Source organism: Trachurus japonicus, chromosome 13 (genome assembly GCF_045865225.1).
Source record: "Trachurus japonicus isolate A0001 chromosome 13, Traja_1.0".
Taxonomy (NCBI): Eukaryota; Metazoa; Chordata; class Actinopteri; order Carangiformes; family Carangidae; genus Trachurus; species Trachurus japonicus.
Window position 1 is genome coordinate 23,938,115 of NC_140919.1, and position 13,522 is coordinate 23,951,636.

The window sequence follows — 13,522 nt, forward strand, 5'->3', positions numbered from 1 at the left end:
GATTTCCTAAGAATTCCTCATTGTACAGGGCATACAGTAATCTGCACGTGGCTCATAATGGAGGCAATACATGACCTCTGACAATTAAATGTAGAAATTCTTGAGAAGGCAGTGATGTTCTAATAATGCTGAATCAGCACAATTAACAACAGTCAGGTGGTTTAGTCTTAACCTAACTGTGTTTCTACATTGTACAAGTTTTCATGTTTGCACTCTATGTGGGTGCTTATATGAGTGACAGCTTTGTCTTATTTCATTTCTGTTTTTGTTTTTGGGTGCTAGGTGGAGCTCTGGGAAGATATGTGCAGAGGAAGCTGAGTGGTCTGAAAATTTTTGAGGAGCTATTTGTATCGGTGAGAGAGAACATGAGAATGGGCGTTGCCATCTGTGAGCAGTGGGTGGAAGCCTGTGATCATCTGACAGGACAGGTATGGAGTATTTTATAATGGAAAGAATTTATGCACAAAATGGCTTCTGAAATCCAAATAAAACTCATCTTCATCTTTGGTTTGTGAAGCTAGGGGAAGTTGTCATATTGATTATGATAAATGTTTAAAACATATTAACTTTCTCAGGTGTGGAAGAGACATGCACCCCACCCCTGGAAGGGAAACACACACTGCCCACAAACCCTTCACTGTCTTGCAAAGAGACTGGATGAGGTAGGATGTGGTTGCCATCCAGTGGCAAGTCAACACTTTATGTAGGGGCGCCATTACACAAGTGCATATTTCTCCTTTTTCACGACATTGTGGTACAATGGTTGCATCATTTCAAGTACCTAAAATATACTGCAAGCGTTTCTGCTTACTTGTGTTTGAGCTGACATAGCATTTATGTTGAATTTCCACTTGATTTTCTTCCAAAACAAGAAAGGAAAAGTTTCCAAAAATGGACTAGTGAAGAGACTTTCGTTTAGGTTCTTTTAGGTCTCCTTAAGATTTCTATTATGCAACAGTGTTAAATGTGTAGCACTGTTTGTTGAGGTTTGAAGAGTTTTTTTGATGGAAAGCACCTGACTGACCCAGAAGGTATTCCACTGATTCTGGACAGTCATTAGCCATTCATTATATTGCACAGATTTATTTGTAATTTTTGTCTCAGTGACCCTTCGTGGCCTCAAAGAAACCTTTTTATTAGACTGCCTATGTAGTAGTGAGGTCCTAAATTAGGACACAGTCATAGACACAGTCTCTAGCACTGTAGCTGTTTGTATGCATTACAATGATCACCCCCTTGTGTCTGTAATGTTAAAACTGCACTCAAGGTTTTTATTTAGAAAAGCTGTAATGGCTTTGGGAAAGTGTCTATATGGGTCTGGGGACGTGTACACTGTCACATACATACAAAAGCCTCTTTCCTCTTTGTAATGAATAGTATCATTTCCCCTGTGGACAGAATATTAAGTGTGGGGAACTATTGAATATCTACCCTGTTCTCATGTCCCACAGAAGGTTTTTCACAGAAGTGCGGGGGTTAATCACACGGTTGGACATATCAGTTCTTCTACAAGATTATTTGAATGTCTGTGTCTGTTGTTACCCGTACTTGCAGTGAAGTGAAGGGTTGTGTCACTGTGGGAAAAATCAAGTTGTGAGTCGTATTACTGAACCTTGTGAGCTTGATAACCAAACACATAGATAAAACAGGGGGCATAGATAACATGGGAATACCATCTCACTGTTTTTGTCTCCCAGGTGGTGACGCTGCGTATGGTTCATGAGAAACTGCTGCGTTTACTCCCAGGGGGAAAGCAGCAAGCTCTGACTTCAGATCGTGTCTTTGAACCTTTCTCTGGACTCAACCCTTTGCATTACAACCCCTACACTGAGGTTTGTTGTAAGGAACTTAATGTAGGTCTTGTATGTCTGTATACGTATGAGACTTATTAATTGCCCTGTTTGAACTCTCCTTATTAGGGTAGCCTATTCCTAGGAATTCTTTCTTCTTCTTCTTCTTCTTCTTCTTCTTCTTCTTCTTCTTCTTCTTCTTCTTCTTCTTCTTCTTCTTCTTCTTCTTTCTTCTTCTTTCTTCTTCCAAGGAAGTCATACTTCCCATGGGCGAAAACTCACCAAACTTTACAGAAACATCCAAACCCATGCCAGATTTACTCAACTCAAAGGACATGTGCCCCGCACAAAAAGCGTTTAAATTTAAAAACTTTAAAAATTCCTACCAAACCAACGGTAGATGCTAAAGTTTTGAAACTTCACCACAATGTAGCCTCAATACTGCTGAAACTTTTGTCCACTTTATGGACTTTATGGACTTTATTATGAAGTCCATCACTCTTCAATAACTGTAAAACTAAAACAATTTTTGCTCAATTGACACCAAACTTGCTACAGAGCATCTCCAGACTGTCCTCCACAAAACTTGTTTCTCGGATTTTTGATTAAGCAAAAATTGAGCCTACAGTGCATGAAAACGTTTGACTGTAAACAGTACTGTAAACATATACCATCATCACCATTCTGGAGTCATGGTTGATGAAGTTTGGCAAATATCAGAATTTTATCTCAAAAACTGAATTTTTGAGAACATTTTGAATTCTGCTCTCATGGGAACAACTGCAGTCAATGTGAGAGTGGAATTTTTAAACATCATATTTTCTCTTATGAAGCAAAACACGTATCATTAAAAACAAATCACCAACATTTCCATGCTGTCAAGATGCAATTTATGTATTATCAGATTTTTGTTTAGATAACTGAATTTCTGACATTTTGACCATTTCATCACAACAACTGCCCGGACATTGACTCCCTGAGTCGATAAATGAAGCTACACAGCAGGTCTCACTACCAGCTAATTAGCTCAGCGAGTTAAGAGCTGGTTCTTGGTGTCAGAGATTGTGAGTTCGAGACCCAGCAAGGGTGATGATGATGATGATGATGACAGATCAAAATGTCAGATGTCCTCAACATGAAACACAAGACAGTTGTACTGATGGTGGCATCACAGCAAGCCTCTAAATTTAAAAATCCAAATAGCTTGGACTGGACCATGTGCGAAGGCTCCTAACATCTTAGACTCATTGTAGATGTTTGACAAATTTTTAGAATTTTACCTCAAACACTGATTTTTCTTTTTACTGTGGTTTCAAATCTGCCTGCACGACAGTGAATGGCTACTCAATTTGTGAAGCCACTGTTGAACTGCCACTTGCCAATTAGCTCAGTGCGATAGACAATGGTCTTTGGTTCCAGAGGTTGTGGGTTCAATCCTCAACTGGTGCAAATTGAACATTATAAGGTCAACTTTCCTGTCTTCCTATTCTCCAAAAATTCTCCAAAATTAGCCCGGACCCGACCCATTGCTGCGCAGCAGCTATAATTGCTACTTGCAATTCCTATACAACCTACACAGGCAGGAATGAAACATCTCTGATTATAGTGTAACTGTATGTTGTATGTTTTTGTAGCCTCTTTGGAGAGCAGCAGTGGCTCAGTTTGAGCGCCTAATAGCTCCATCAGAGCAGGAGGTAGCTGGAAGACTGAAGAGCTACATTGCTGATGTGCAGGATAACCCACAACAGGTAGTAAAACACACTACTTCAGCCCAGGTTTTAACGTATTGTGTGTGTTGATGTGTTAACTTTACATGTGTGTTTGCTTCTGTTTTAGCTGTTGCAGGTCTTTCAAAAGCACAAGGAGTTGATCAAACGCCCTGCCATCAGCAAAGAGCTGCAGTCAGAGAGAGAGACCCTACTGGCCAGACTGTTGGACTATAACAAGGGTACACAGTTCTGTCATGTGTATTTGTTTTTTTTCTTTCGTCAGAGATGGTGTAATGGTACATGTCATTGTGACAAGGGGACAAAAAAAATGAAATTTGAATAAATGCAGATCATGCCTTATGGTCTAAAAATTTTACATTACGGTAAGTGACTGGTGGTAATCTCTATAACAGACTGTTTGGCAGCATGGAAGCGTGCAGTTAGAGAGATGTGCGGCAAAGTTCCTGTGAATCGAAAGACACAGGTGTATGCCACAGTTATGAAATCAACAGGAAGTTTTTGGTAGTTGTTGTAACTGACCTGCCGACTTGGCCAATACTGAAACACAATGAGCTGTGATGGAGGAAATTAAGGTACTTTAAAGCTCCTAATGCCTGAATCTGAGTCACATTTCTTATCAGAGTTAGTCATAGTCAAATCTGAGCATGATTAATCTTTGGGCAGAGTTTTCTTTACTTTGTCTGGCTCAGACTTAAGATTTACACTTTAAGCTGCCCACTCTCTTGGCTGATTTGAATTTTTGATTTTTGAACTTAATCTATGTGCTGTAGGAGGCACAGAGCCACTGTATTGAGAGGGTGGTTGTGAAATGAAAGCGTAATGAAACTAAGCTGACTGAGTATGATTCATCAAGAGAAAATAAACAAGTTTGTTGTTGCTGTCACGCTGATCTTTAGCTCACAATAGATGAAGTTAGGGTTGACAGATTATTGTTCTGCATCTTCAACCTCTCGCTTCCTCTTTGTTTTTCTTAGGTCTGAAAACCGATTTTGAGAATCGTTGCCATGGAGGCCCTGGAGACAAGTCTGGGCCACTTATTGGAAGAAATCTCCCAGAGGTGGTCAACAAAATTGTCTGGGTCCGACAACTCATACACAAGGTAGCTAAATGTGAACATACTGTACATTTGGCCGACTACCTGATATCATAGACCTTCTGGTTTATTATGGAATTTTCATGCAAGAGAATATAGTGTTTTTAATGTTTATCATTTTGTCAAAAACAACAAATATATGAAAATGAAAAGAGCAGTATGAAGTGCTTCTTTCTTTTATCTTGCTATGCTTGCATTCTCACGTTAGGTGGAGGACTCTGTCCGTATAGCTGAAGCTTTGCTTTCAGACCTGTCTGGGTTCAAAGGGTTCCTGCACTTCTGTGATGACTTGCTGGAAATCCTGAGGGCGTATGAACAGGAACAATTTGAAGACTGGTCAAGAGATATCCTGTCTGGATTGGCTGACCCAAAGTCAGGAATCAGGTTAGACACACTGGACACTTGAACAAATCTCAGATAGAAGTTTGGGATACAATGAATTTTAATCATTGAAAGCTTGTAGATCAGTTTATACTGTATGTTGACCACCAGTGTTTTGGACGGCAGCATGTGTGTCATCATGGTGGTTGCCATCTTGTGTCTTTCACCAATATGAGTGTTTCCCTCTGTACAGTCTCCAGGCCAGTAACCGTGTGATGGACCTGGACCATGTGGATGGCAGCCTAAAGATCCAGTATTCAGACAGACTGGTCAGTCTGGTCAGGGAGGTCAGGCAGCTCTCTGCCCTGGGCTTTCCCATCCCAGCCAAGATACAACAGGCTGCTAATACTGCAGACAAATTCTATAGACAGGCCATTGTCTTGAAACAGGTGAGAGTGCTGGTCAAGACACAACACAACAGTAGTTAAGTGCTAAAATCCACTTCTTTGTGGAAGTCCAGTTACCTTTGATTTTAGCATTTAATGATTATGATGACCTGGATGACTGAGGACCTTCACAGACAATAATGCAAACACATTTTCTTTACTGATTTATTTAGTTCTGGTTTAGTTTTTCTCATGCTAATACTATAATAGAGTGTTACTGCATTGCAGGTGGCTCATTTCTACAACACCATTGACCAGCAGATGATTCCTTCTCAGAGACCAATGATGCTTGGTCTTGCGCTGGCCTTTGAACAGGTCATCAAGGTCTGACTCACGACTGGAAACTATTGCTTTTACTTTCTGTGCCTCACATGTTACATTTTGAAATTCTGTTTAGTTTTGCTTTTTAATGTTTTTATTAAACAATAGAATTGGAAGCTGATGACTTTTCAATCGCTCATTTTTATTGCGAGCGTGGATCATGTAAATTATATATAGTGCATAAAAAATTATAGGAACGGTAGTTACCGGCACGCCTTTAATAAACATGAGACTAATTTATCTTTCTGCTGATCTCTGTCAGAATCCTCGATCTCAGTCAAAGGAAACAGGTGGTAAACTGCAGATTACCTGGGACAACCCCAAAGAGTTGGAAGTTTACATTGCCAAACTACAGTCTGCTGCTGAGAAACTGTCTGCTGAGAACAGGAAGCTACGCAAATGGCACACTGATTTTATTGACAAGGTTGTAATTTTGTAGTTTGTCATATTTTAATCTTACTTATTGCTATATGATAGAAAACATTTAGAAGTAATTTGGATCATTTTTTCTAAGCACAATCATTTTAAGGCACAAGATGTGTTTCATAAGTTAAGTCCTGCTGTTGTGTGTATTTATTATTTGTGTGCATGCCTCTTTGAACATTTCCCAGGTGGTGGTATTGATGAATGTGGACCTACTCAGAAATCAGCAGCGGTGGAAGGATGGCCTCCAGGACCTCCGTACTGGCTTTGCCACATTGGAGGCTCAGGTATCGATACGTTTTTTTAAATATTTTTTTTTCATATCCACATCTACAGTACAGACATTTGAAAAAAGTCACCGTAACAAAGAGTCACAAAAGATTTCTCTGGTTACTGGATACAAACTTATTTCAGTGTCCATTGCTAGCTTTTCCACTGGACATAAACAACCTCCACAATGATTCCTAATGCTCTTTCTTGCAGAGCTAATGTGTGCGTGTGTGTGTGTGTGTAGGGTTTCAGGTCTGATGACATGCAGGCTTGGCGTCAGCACTGGAACCATCAGTTGTACAAGGCTCTTGAACACCAATACCAGACGGGGCTGGAAGCTCTAAACAAAAACCTGCCTGAAATACACATAGACCTCACTTTCAAGTCAGTACACATGCTATCATCTGCCAAACTTTCTGTGTTACCTTTCGCGTCACTAATTTCATTTTTTCATCTCTCTCTCTCTTCCATGGAACAGTTTTTGCGTGGGCTGTTATCTCTTTCTCTTCCTCTCACATATACTGTATTTTCTGCCCAACTTGAAGTGTGAACACTGACTTTCTTTCCCCTACTCTAACTTTTCATGTCACCACTTCTTCCTTTGCCTGTCTATATTTCTCTTTCTATCTCCGTGCTACTGAGCCCTTATTGATTAGTGTTGATTAAAGAATAAAATAAACATTGTTATTTCTCTTTTACTTTCTGTGAATAGGCAAGGCCGTTTGCAGTTCCGTCCTCCATTTGAGGAGGTACGAGCACGCTATTTCAGGGAGATGAAGCGATTCATTTCAATCCCAAACCAGTTCAAAGGGGTCAGTGCACAAGCGGAGGAGAGCATCTTCAGTGTCATGATTGACAGAAATGCCTCTGGGTTCCTCACCATCTTCAGCAAGGCCGAGGACCTCTTTAGCCGCTTGCAAGCTATACAACACAAGTTTAAGGTGCCTAAACTAATACATTTTACAGTACTGATGATTATGACAGTTATTACGACTAACCTACCTGTAAAAAGCTGCAGTATAATGTTGGGAAAATATATTTATAGGACAGTTATCATCAGACTAAATGAAACATAACCCTCTGCCTTTTTTGACAAACCTGGTAGTCTGTGATGCTAGAGTTGACTTGAGCCTCAGAAGTCAAGATTTGATCATTTCTAACAGTTGTAGAATATACATTCATTAGTAGTCTCCTTCAATGTTTAAATATTTGTTTTTATAGACTTTCTGTCTCTACTGTGATTCTGTCCTCCAGCCCTAGTATGTTTCATGCCATGTGAAAGTTTTTTGGTCATTGAAGCATTGCTGTGATGTTTTCTTTGAAAGAATGTATTTTGGATTAGTAATGCTCCTCAATTTACATAACGGAAGCTCCGTTATTTTCATTGCAGCCTCCCCTCCAAACTACTTCACACTACAGTGAGCACAGTATTATGTGTAGTGAGTGATGGTCTGTAACCATGCATATCTAAATCATAGGGGGAAGCCCTCAGCCAACACCAGACTTCTCCTTCCTCACTTTGATTCTGTGTGTGCGTTGCTGTGTGTGTGTCTGTGTGTTACAGGAGTGGGTGGTTCTGGGCCAGGTGGATTTAGAGAAGTTGGTGGAGAAGCATTTAAACTCTGTACAGGACTGGGAGAGAAACTTCAAGGCCCTGAAAGCTCGGGGAAAAGAGTCAGAACGTCTGCCCAGGTGCATAACACACATAACAAAACAAGTAAAAATAATAGTTATACCTATACTAAAACACCCTCAAAACTATGTTTTAGAAATCAATGTTAAAAATTGTTCTTTCTAGACTTTTCTAAACTGTACATTCACTTGAAAACAGTGGGGAAAGTCCACAACCTCAGGACCTCTAATATTAAACCATGACAACCACTTCACAACTGCTATTTTGATATCTGAGGGCACATCATTTGTTAAGAATGAATCATTAATGGGTCCTATATATTATGCATATATTTCCTGTCTTTTATTTGAAGCTTTCCACAAAGATAAATTTGTGGTTTTAAGGACCGAAACCCATCGAATTAGAGTTTTACATCTGCTCTCATGCCTCTCTCTGGAGCTCTAAGGCGAACAAGATGTTTTATGTCAGTCTCTTGAGTCGCTTCTCTGGTGTTGTGTTTTTAATTAAATACAAAAAATGGCTGATAAGAACCTTGACTGTATCATATAAAGTCCCTGTTTTTCTAGCAAGCTAAAGCCAACTGATAATACCTTCCCAGGCTACATTCGGAAAATTCCTTGTACAGCTTACAAGAAAGAAATCTGGTTTTTGGATGGTAAGAATCTGGCTTACTGGAAGTCTCAATGTTTTTTGTGTTTGATTTCAGCCACTGGAAGCCAAAATGTTATTTGTCCTGGCAGGATTAAATTCCCCTTAGTGCTTCAGTTCCTAATGTAAAAGGTTATGGGTTAATAAAAAGGCTGAATGTTAATGTGACACCACAGATACCCAATTTCTGAGTCATAGGCACTGATCCTCTTTCTGCTCCTCCATCAGTCAAGAGAAGGTAGACTGCATCACGGTCAACTGTGAGCCAGTAAAAGCTGTCATTGATGACCTGATCCAGAGGCTGTTTGACATGCTGCTCTTATCACTCAAGAAATCAATACAAGGTACAGACAGACACTTCAACTGTCTTTTTATTTTAAATTTTAGTTTTTTATTATTTATATAGTGATTTTTACACTTATTACCATTGGCGTTTTTTGCAGTAATGAATCTGACTGTTTTACACCAAGCATGAGCCAAATCCGCCCCATTTTTAGTTCTTCCTTTATTCTTATCTTTGCGAGTTTTGTTTTCTTTTTCTTTTTGTGCAGTGGCATCCCCTCTGCTTTTGTTTTCTCTTTCCTTTTCTGTTTCCTTTCTCATGCGATTGCCATCCTCTACCTTTCAGACCACACCCAAACCATAGACAGTTTTATGTCAGAGTCAATGGAGGCCTTATCAACTCGACCAGAGAACATGGAGGAGATTGGTGCTGCCCGAGGGAAATATAACCAGATACTAGCCCGCAAACCTGAAGTAAGACAAACACAGTCCTAAATTCTGGTTCTAAATAAACCACAGTCAGTCCCTCCCTTACAGTCTGTGATCTGCATATGTTGTGTCCATAGTGGTTTGAGGTGAATCAACAACATACATTGGAATCATTTGCTAAATTTCTACTTGTTGCCTTTTCAATGAGGGAGTCTTTTTATATCAGAATGTAAATTATTTTATCTACTACTATCAAAGACACACACAGGCCTGAATTTAGGCCTATGTGGTCATTAATACTCTGCTTTGTTACGTTTCTGATATTTAATATAACAGTGCCTTATTCCAAATATTATTTCAAATGTTTGAAATGACATGAAATCAAAACTAAAAAACCAACAAACAACACTGTATGTATTGTATGTGCATAGATCCTACCTCAGTTCCAGTGTGCTGAGGAGAAGAACCGCTTACTGAGAGCAGTGGCTGGGGCCGGTCTGGACTCACTGTCCTCTCTCAGAGCTAAGTGGGACAAACTGGAGCTTGTCATGGAGAGTCACCAGCTCATGGTCAAAGAACAGGTGACTCACAAACACACATCACATCACACATCATGCCTCCTCACAGAGCTTCTGCTGGTGTTTACTTATGTTAAGTCTCTAATCTTTTTCTTTTCTGACGTATCTCTGGCTACCTGCTGTCGATCGCTCTATTCCTTCCCTAGGTGGATGTAATGCGGAGTAACGCCACAGGTCGTATTGACACCTATAGGGCGGATCTGAAACGGTTTAAAGCCCGCTGGGACCAGCTGAAGCCTAAAGATGAGATGCTTGAGACTGGTGATCATGCTGCTCTTCTTGAATGCCTCCAGACCATCAGGGACAAGCAGCAAGAGTTTGAGGAGCTGGAGCTTGTGCGTTGTAAATTGCTGTAAGTTCTATTTAATTTGCTGAATTACAGCAGAATTTTTTTAATTCACTGAGAGAATCTGATAAGAATGTGTATTGTGTTATCTTTTAAATAATGTTTGATAAATAAATAAAATGTTTGCTTTTGTATATTAGATAATAACATTTCTAAATCTTATGTGACAAGATTAAAGCCATTCAGATCATAGCCAGAAACTTGACTAATCTCTTGACAGATACTATATTATAATTTGTCACTCATCTTAAACCTTGCTCCTCTCCTCTCCTCTCCTCTCCTCTCCTCTCCTCTCCTCTCCTCTCCTCTCCTCTCCTCTCCTCTCCTCAGTGAGGATTGTACCTATTTTGACCTGGAAGCTCCCGATTTCTCTCTTGCGGAAGAGACAAAGAGAGACATGGAGGAGTATAGCCAGATGTGGGGTCTGTATGAGGAGTGGCAGCAGGGCTTCACAGAGAAGGCACAGGAGGACTGGATCACATTTAGGTAGAGCACAAAGCAAAAGCCTCTTGTCTTAACACTTGAAGTTGTTTTTGCTTTTGGTCATTACTGTTTGTCTAAATGTGTGTTGATATGTGTGTTTCTATTTTACAGGAGTAAGACGTATGTGTTTGAGGAGTTTCTGTTTGCCTGGCAGGACAGACTTAGGAAGCTGGAGAGGCCTACTGCCATGTCTGTTAAACTACAAGCAGAAGTGGACAAATACAAGGTAGACATTAGTACAGTTGGATGTTAATTTTTTTCTTTTCAATTTTAGTCGATGGACTTGACATTCACAACACTCAGTTTTCGACCAATATATAATTTAATTTGAACCTGAAGGAAAATTTCATCATCAGCCCAACTGAAATTGCCTGCCTTGGCAAGTAACACATCGCTACCATGGCATCCCAAACACACACACACACGCTTATAACTATACCAAACAAAAAGACAGTATGAGGGTTGTGAAAGTTGTCTTTGAAGTCATTATTTAATGTCTTTATAAATGTAAGAGAGAACTCCTTATACAACTCATCCCACACTCATATGAGTATTTCTATTTTTTTTCATGCCTAGAACATGATTCCAGTGCTCAAGTATGTACGTGGAGAGCACCTGTCCCAAGACCACTGGTTGGATATGTTTCGTTTGCTTGGCCTCCCCAGAGGGACCACTTTGGAGAGACTCACCTTTAATGACCTCCTTACTGTGGCAAATACCATCATAGAAAAAGCTTTAGAGCTCAAGGTTTGTACCGACACTCATGAAAGTACACAATGCATACTTGGTAGAAGCACATGTCTCTTCATCACTCATATTTGTACTGTAGGTATGGGATGTTGTTTGTTCCCCATATTATAAAGTATTCGACCATCTTTATTGCAGTAAGTGACAAGCAACAGCAGGGGGCAGCAGCAAGTTAGAATCTGTGAATATGAAACAGGATGTCCACACCATAGACTGTATGGTCCACACTTTTTCTACCATACATGCACAATTTAAAATATTTGTCCATATAGATTTACAGGTTAATTCAGATACAATAAATAATTTAAAAGTTTGGTGTGTAGATAAACATACACATTTAAATGTTTCTGAAAGTTAAGAATACAAACATGTTCTGCTAGTTTCACAAATGCCACTCATGTAAATAAATCCTTAAAAACACCAGAAAACACAGATTTTAACCTATTAAATAATTTGGGAGTGTTATAAGACTTCTTGTTTGTGTTTTAAGTTCTAGTGGAGAGCCTTTTTTTTTTTTTTTTTACTTCCATCTGGATATTAGTATTTATTTCAAAAAGCTGCTATTTTATACTACATTTATTCAGTAGGCATATTGTATTGTAGCACATTGTATGTTGAACAAGTAATTTTAGCAAAATTATTTGTGCAATGATGATTCATATCAGCACAAGGCTAAGATGTTTCTCTTCTCTTGGGAATTCCAGTGACTAGCATTTTATTCCTGCAAGCCATGTAGAATATTTTCACAATTTTTATTTTGAAACTTTGGGTAAACATGGCAAGAGTTGGTGTAGAAGTTAAAATGCCACCCACCTCAGTTGAGTTATACAAGTGGATCTGCCCTGCCCTGTACTGGTATTGTAAAATGAATAGAAAGTGGTGAATGAACACATTTCATGCATGTGTATGTATGCGGGTTTGCATTTAGGACCTGAACAGCCGTGCCCAGGCAGAGGTGACAATCAGAGAAGCTCTGAGAGAGCTGGATTTGTGGGGAGCTGCAGCAACCTTCAACCTCACAGAATACACAGATAGCAGCGGCCGCACTCTCAACCTGATCAAGGACTGGAAGGATATAGTCAACCAGGTAGAAAAGTTAATGCTCACACTTATAAACACATATTGAGTTTGTGAAGTGATTTTCTCAGGCAGTAGTTAAAGGTTTTTATAATTTCTCTGTCTCTACTTGCTTTCAGTCAGATTAATATGCCTATAACCAATGAACTCTCCAGGATCGTTTTTGAATAGATGCCAAACACTAGCTTTTAGATTTTATACACCAAATAATATTTTGTCATGTCCCTATCATCTGTAGTGAGAGGTCCCATTATTGCCTTGCTGCACACAACACTAATGAATCATCTCACCCTTTTTCAGGCTGATCCCTCTTTACATTTGTTCTAGTTAATTAATTTCTTCTCTGTTAGGATTTTATTGTTTTGAATAAAACTGGACTTAATTACTTTATCTGAATTACTTTAACTCACTTGACCAAGTTACTACTCATAGAATGAAGAAGCTGAAAAGATTTTCCAGCCTTGGTTAATAAAGAGACAGTTGAGTGGAGGCAAAACAGGCTAATTAAAGTGTTCACTAAAACATTTTATGAAGCAGTTAACTACAGTCTTTAAAATGTGAGTTATTGGATCCTCCCTCCATATCCCATAACAAAGTCTTTGCAAAAATATTTTTTCCTTAATTGCCTCAGTTATCAATAAAATGTCATTATTTTCCTGAGATGCACCTACTATTTTACCCGATTGATATCATCACCAGAGCAGAACTGGTATTGACAACCTTGTGACCAATCTGGTTTAAATTCAAGTTTCTTGTCAATGTTATTTTATGAAGGGCAGTTGTATCCCTGACTCTACCTCTACCCTACTCTACCTACTCTACCTACTGAGAAATTTAAGAGTTTAGAGCTCATCAGTCATTCTTCTAAATGAAAGAATGGGGATACATTTGCTGATTTTTTTCTC

The 13,522-nt window shown here is 39.2% G+C and overlaps 1 protein-coding gene across 4 annotated transcripts in view; it reads left to right on the top strand.

The window, feature by feature from the left end:
- The window catches only part of dync2h1 (dynein cytoplasmic 2 heavy chain 1), a 126,306-nt gene that overhangs the window by 5,527 nt on the left and 107,257 nt on the right, over positions 1-13,522 (top strand). For all 4 annotated transcript variants that reach the window (XM_085795492.1, XM_085795491.1, XM_085795494.1 and 1 more), the window contains exons 7-28: positions 283-428; positions 576-662; positions 1,698-1,832; positions 3,425-3,538; positions 3,627-3,738; positions 4,495-4,619; positions 4,822-4,997; positions 5,188-5,383; positions 5,609-5,704; positions 5,964-6,125; positions 6,313-6,411; positions 6,639-6,778; positions 7,107-7,335; positions 7,959-8,086; positions 8,904-9,019; positions 9,304-9,431; positions 9,818-9,967; positions 10,111-10,316; positions 10,641-10,796; positions 10,905-11,019; positions 11,370-11,540; positions 12,469-12,627. In XM_085795492.1, coding sequence (XP_085651618.1) covers positions 283-428; positions 576-662; positions 1,698-1,832; positions 3,425-3,538; positions 3,627-3,738; positions 4,495-4,619; positions 4,822-4,997; positions 5,188-5,383; positions 5,609-5,704; positions 5,964-6,125; positions 6,313-6,411; positions 6,639-6,778; positions 7,107-7,335; positions 7,959-8,086; positions 8,904-9,019; positions 9,304-9,431; positions 9,818-9,967; positions 10,111-10,316; positions 10,641-10,796; positions 10,905-11,019; positions 11,370-11,540; positions 12,469-12,627 — 3,146 coding nt within the window. The remainder of the gene's footprint in view (positions 1-282; positions 429-575; positions 663-1,697; positions 1,833-3,424; positions 3,539-3,626; positions 3,739-4,494; positions 4,620-4,821; positions 4,998-5,187; positions 5,384-5,608; positions 5,705-5,963; positions 6,126-6,312; positions 6,412-6,638; positions 6,779-7,106; positions 7,336-7,958; positions 8,087-8,903; positions 9,020-9,303; positions 9,432-9,817; positions 9,968-10,110; positions 10,317-10,640; positions 10,797-10,904; positions 11,020-11,369; positions 11,541-12,468; positions 12,628-13,522) is intronic.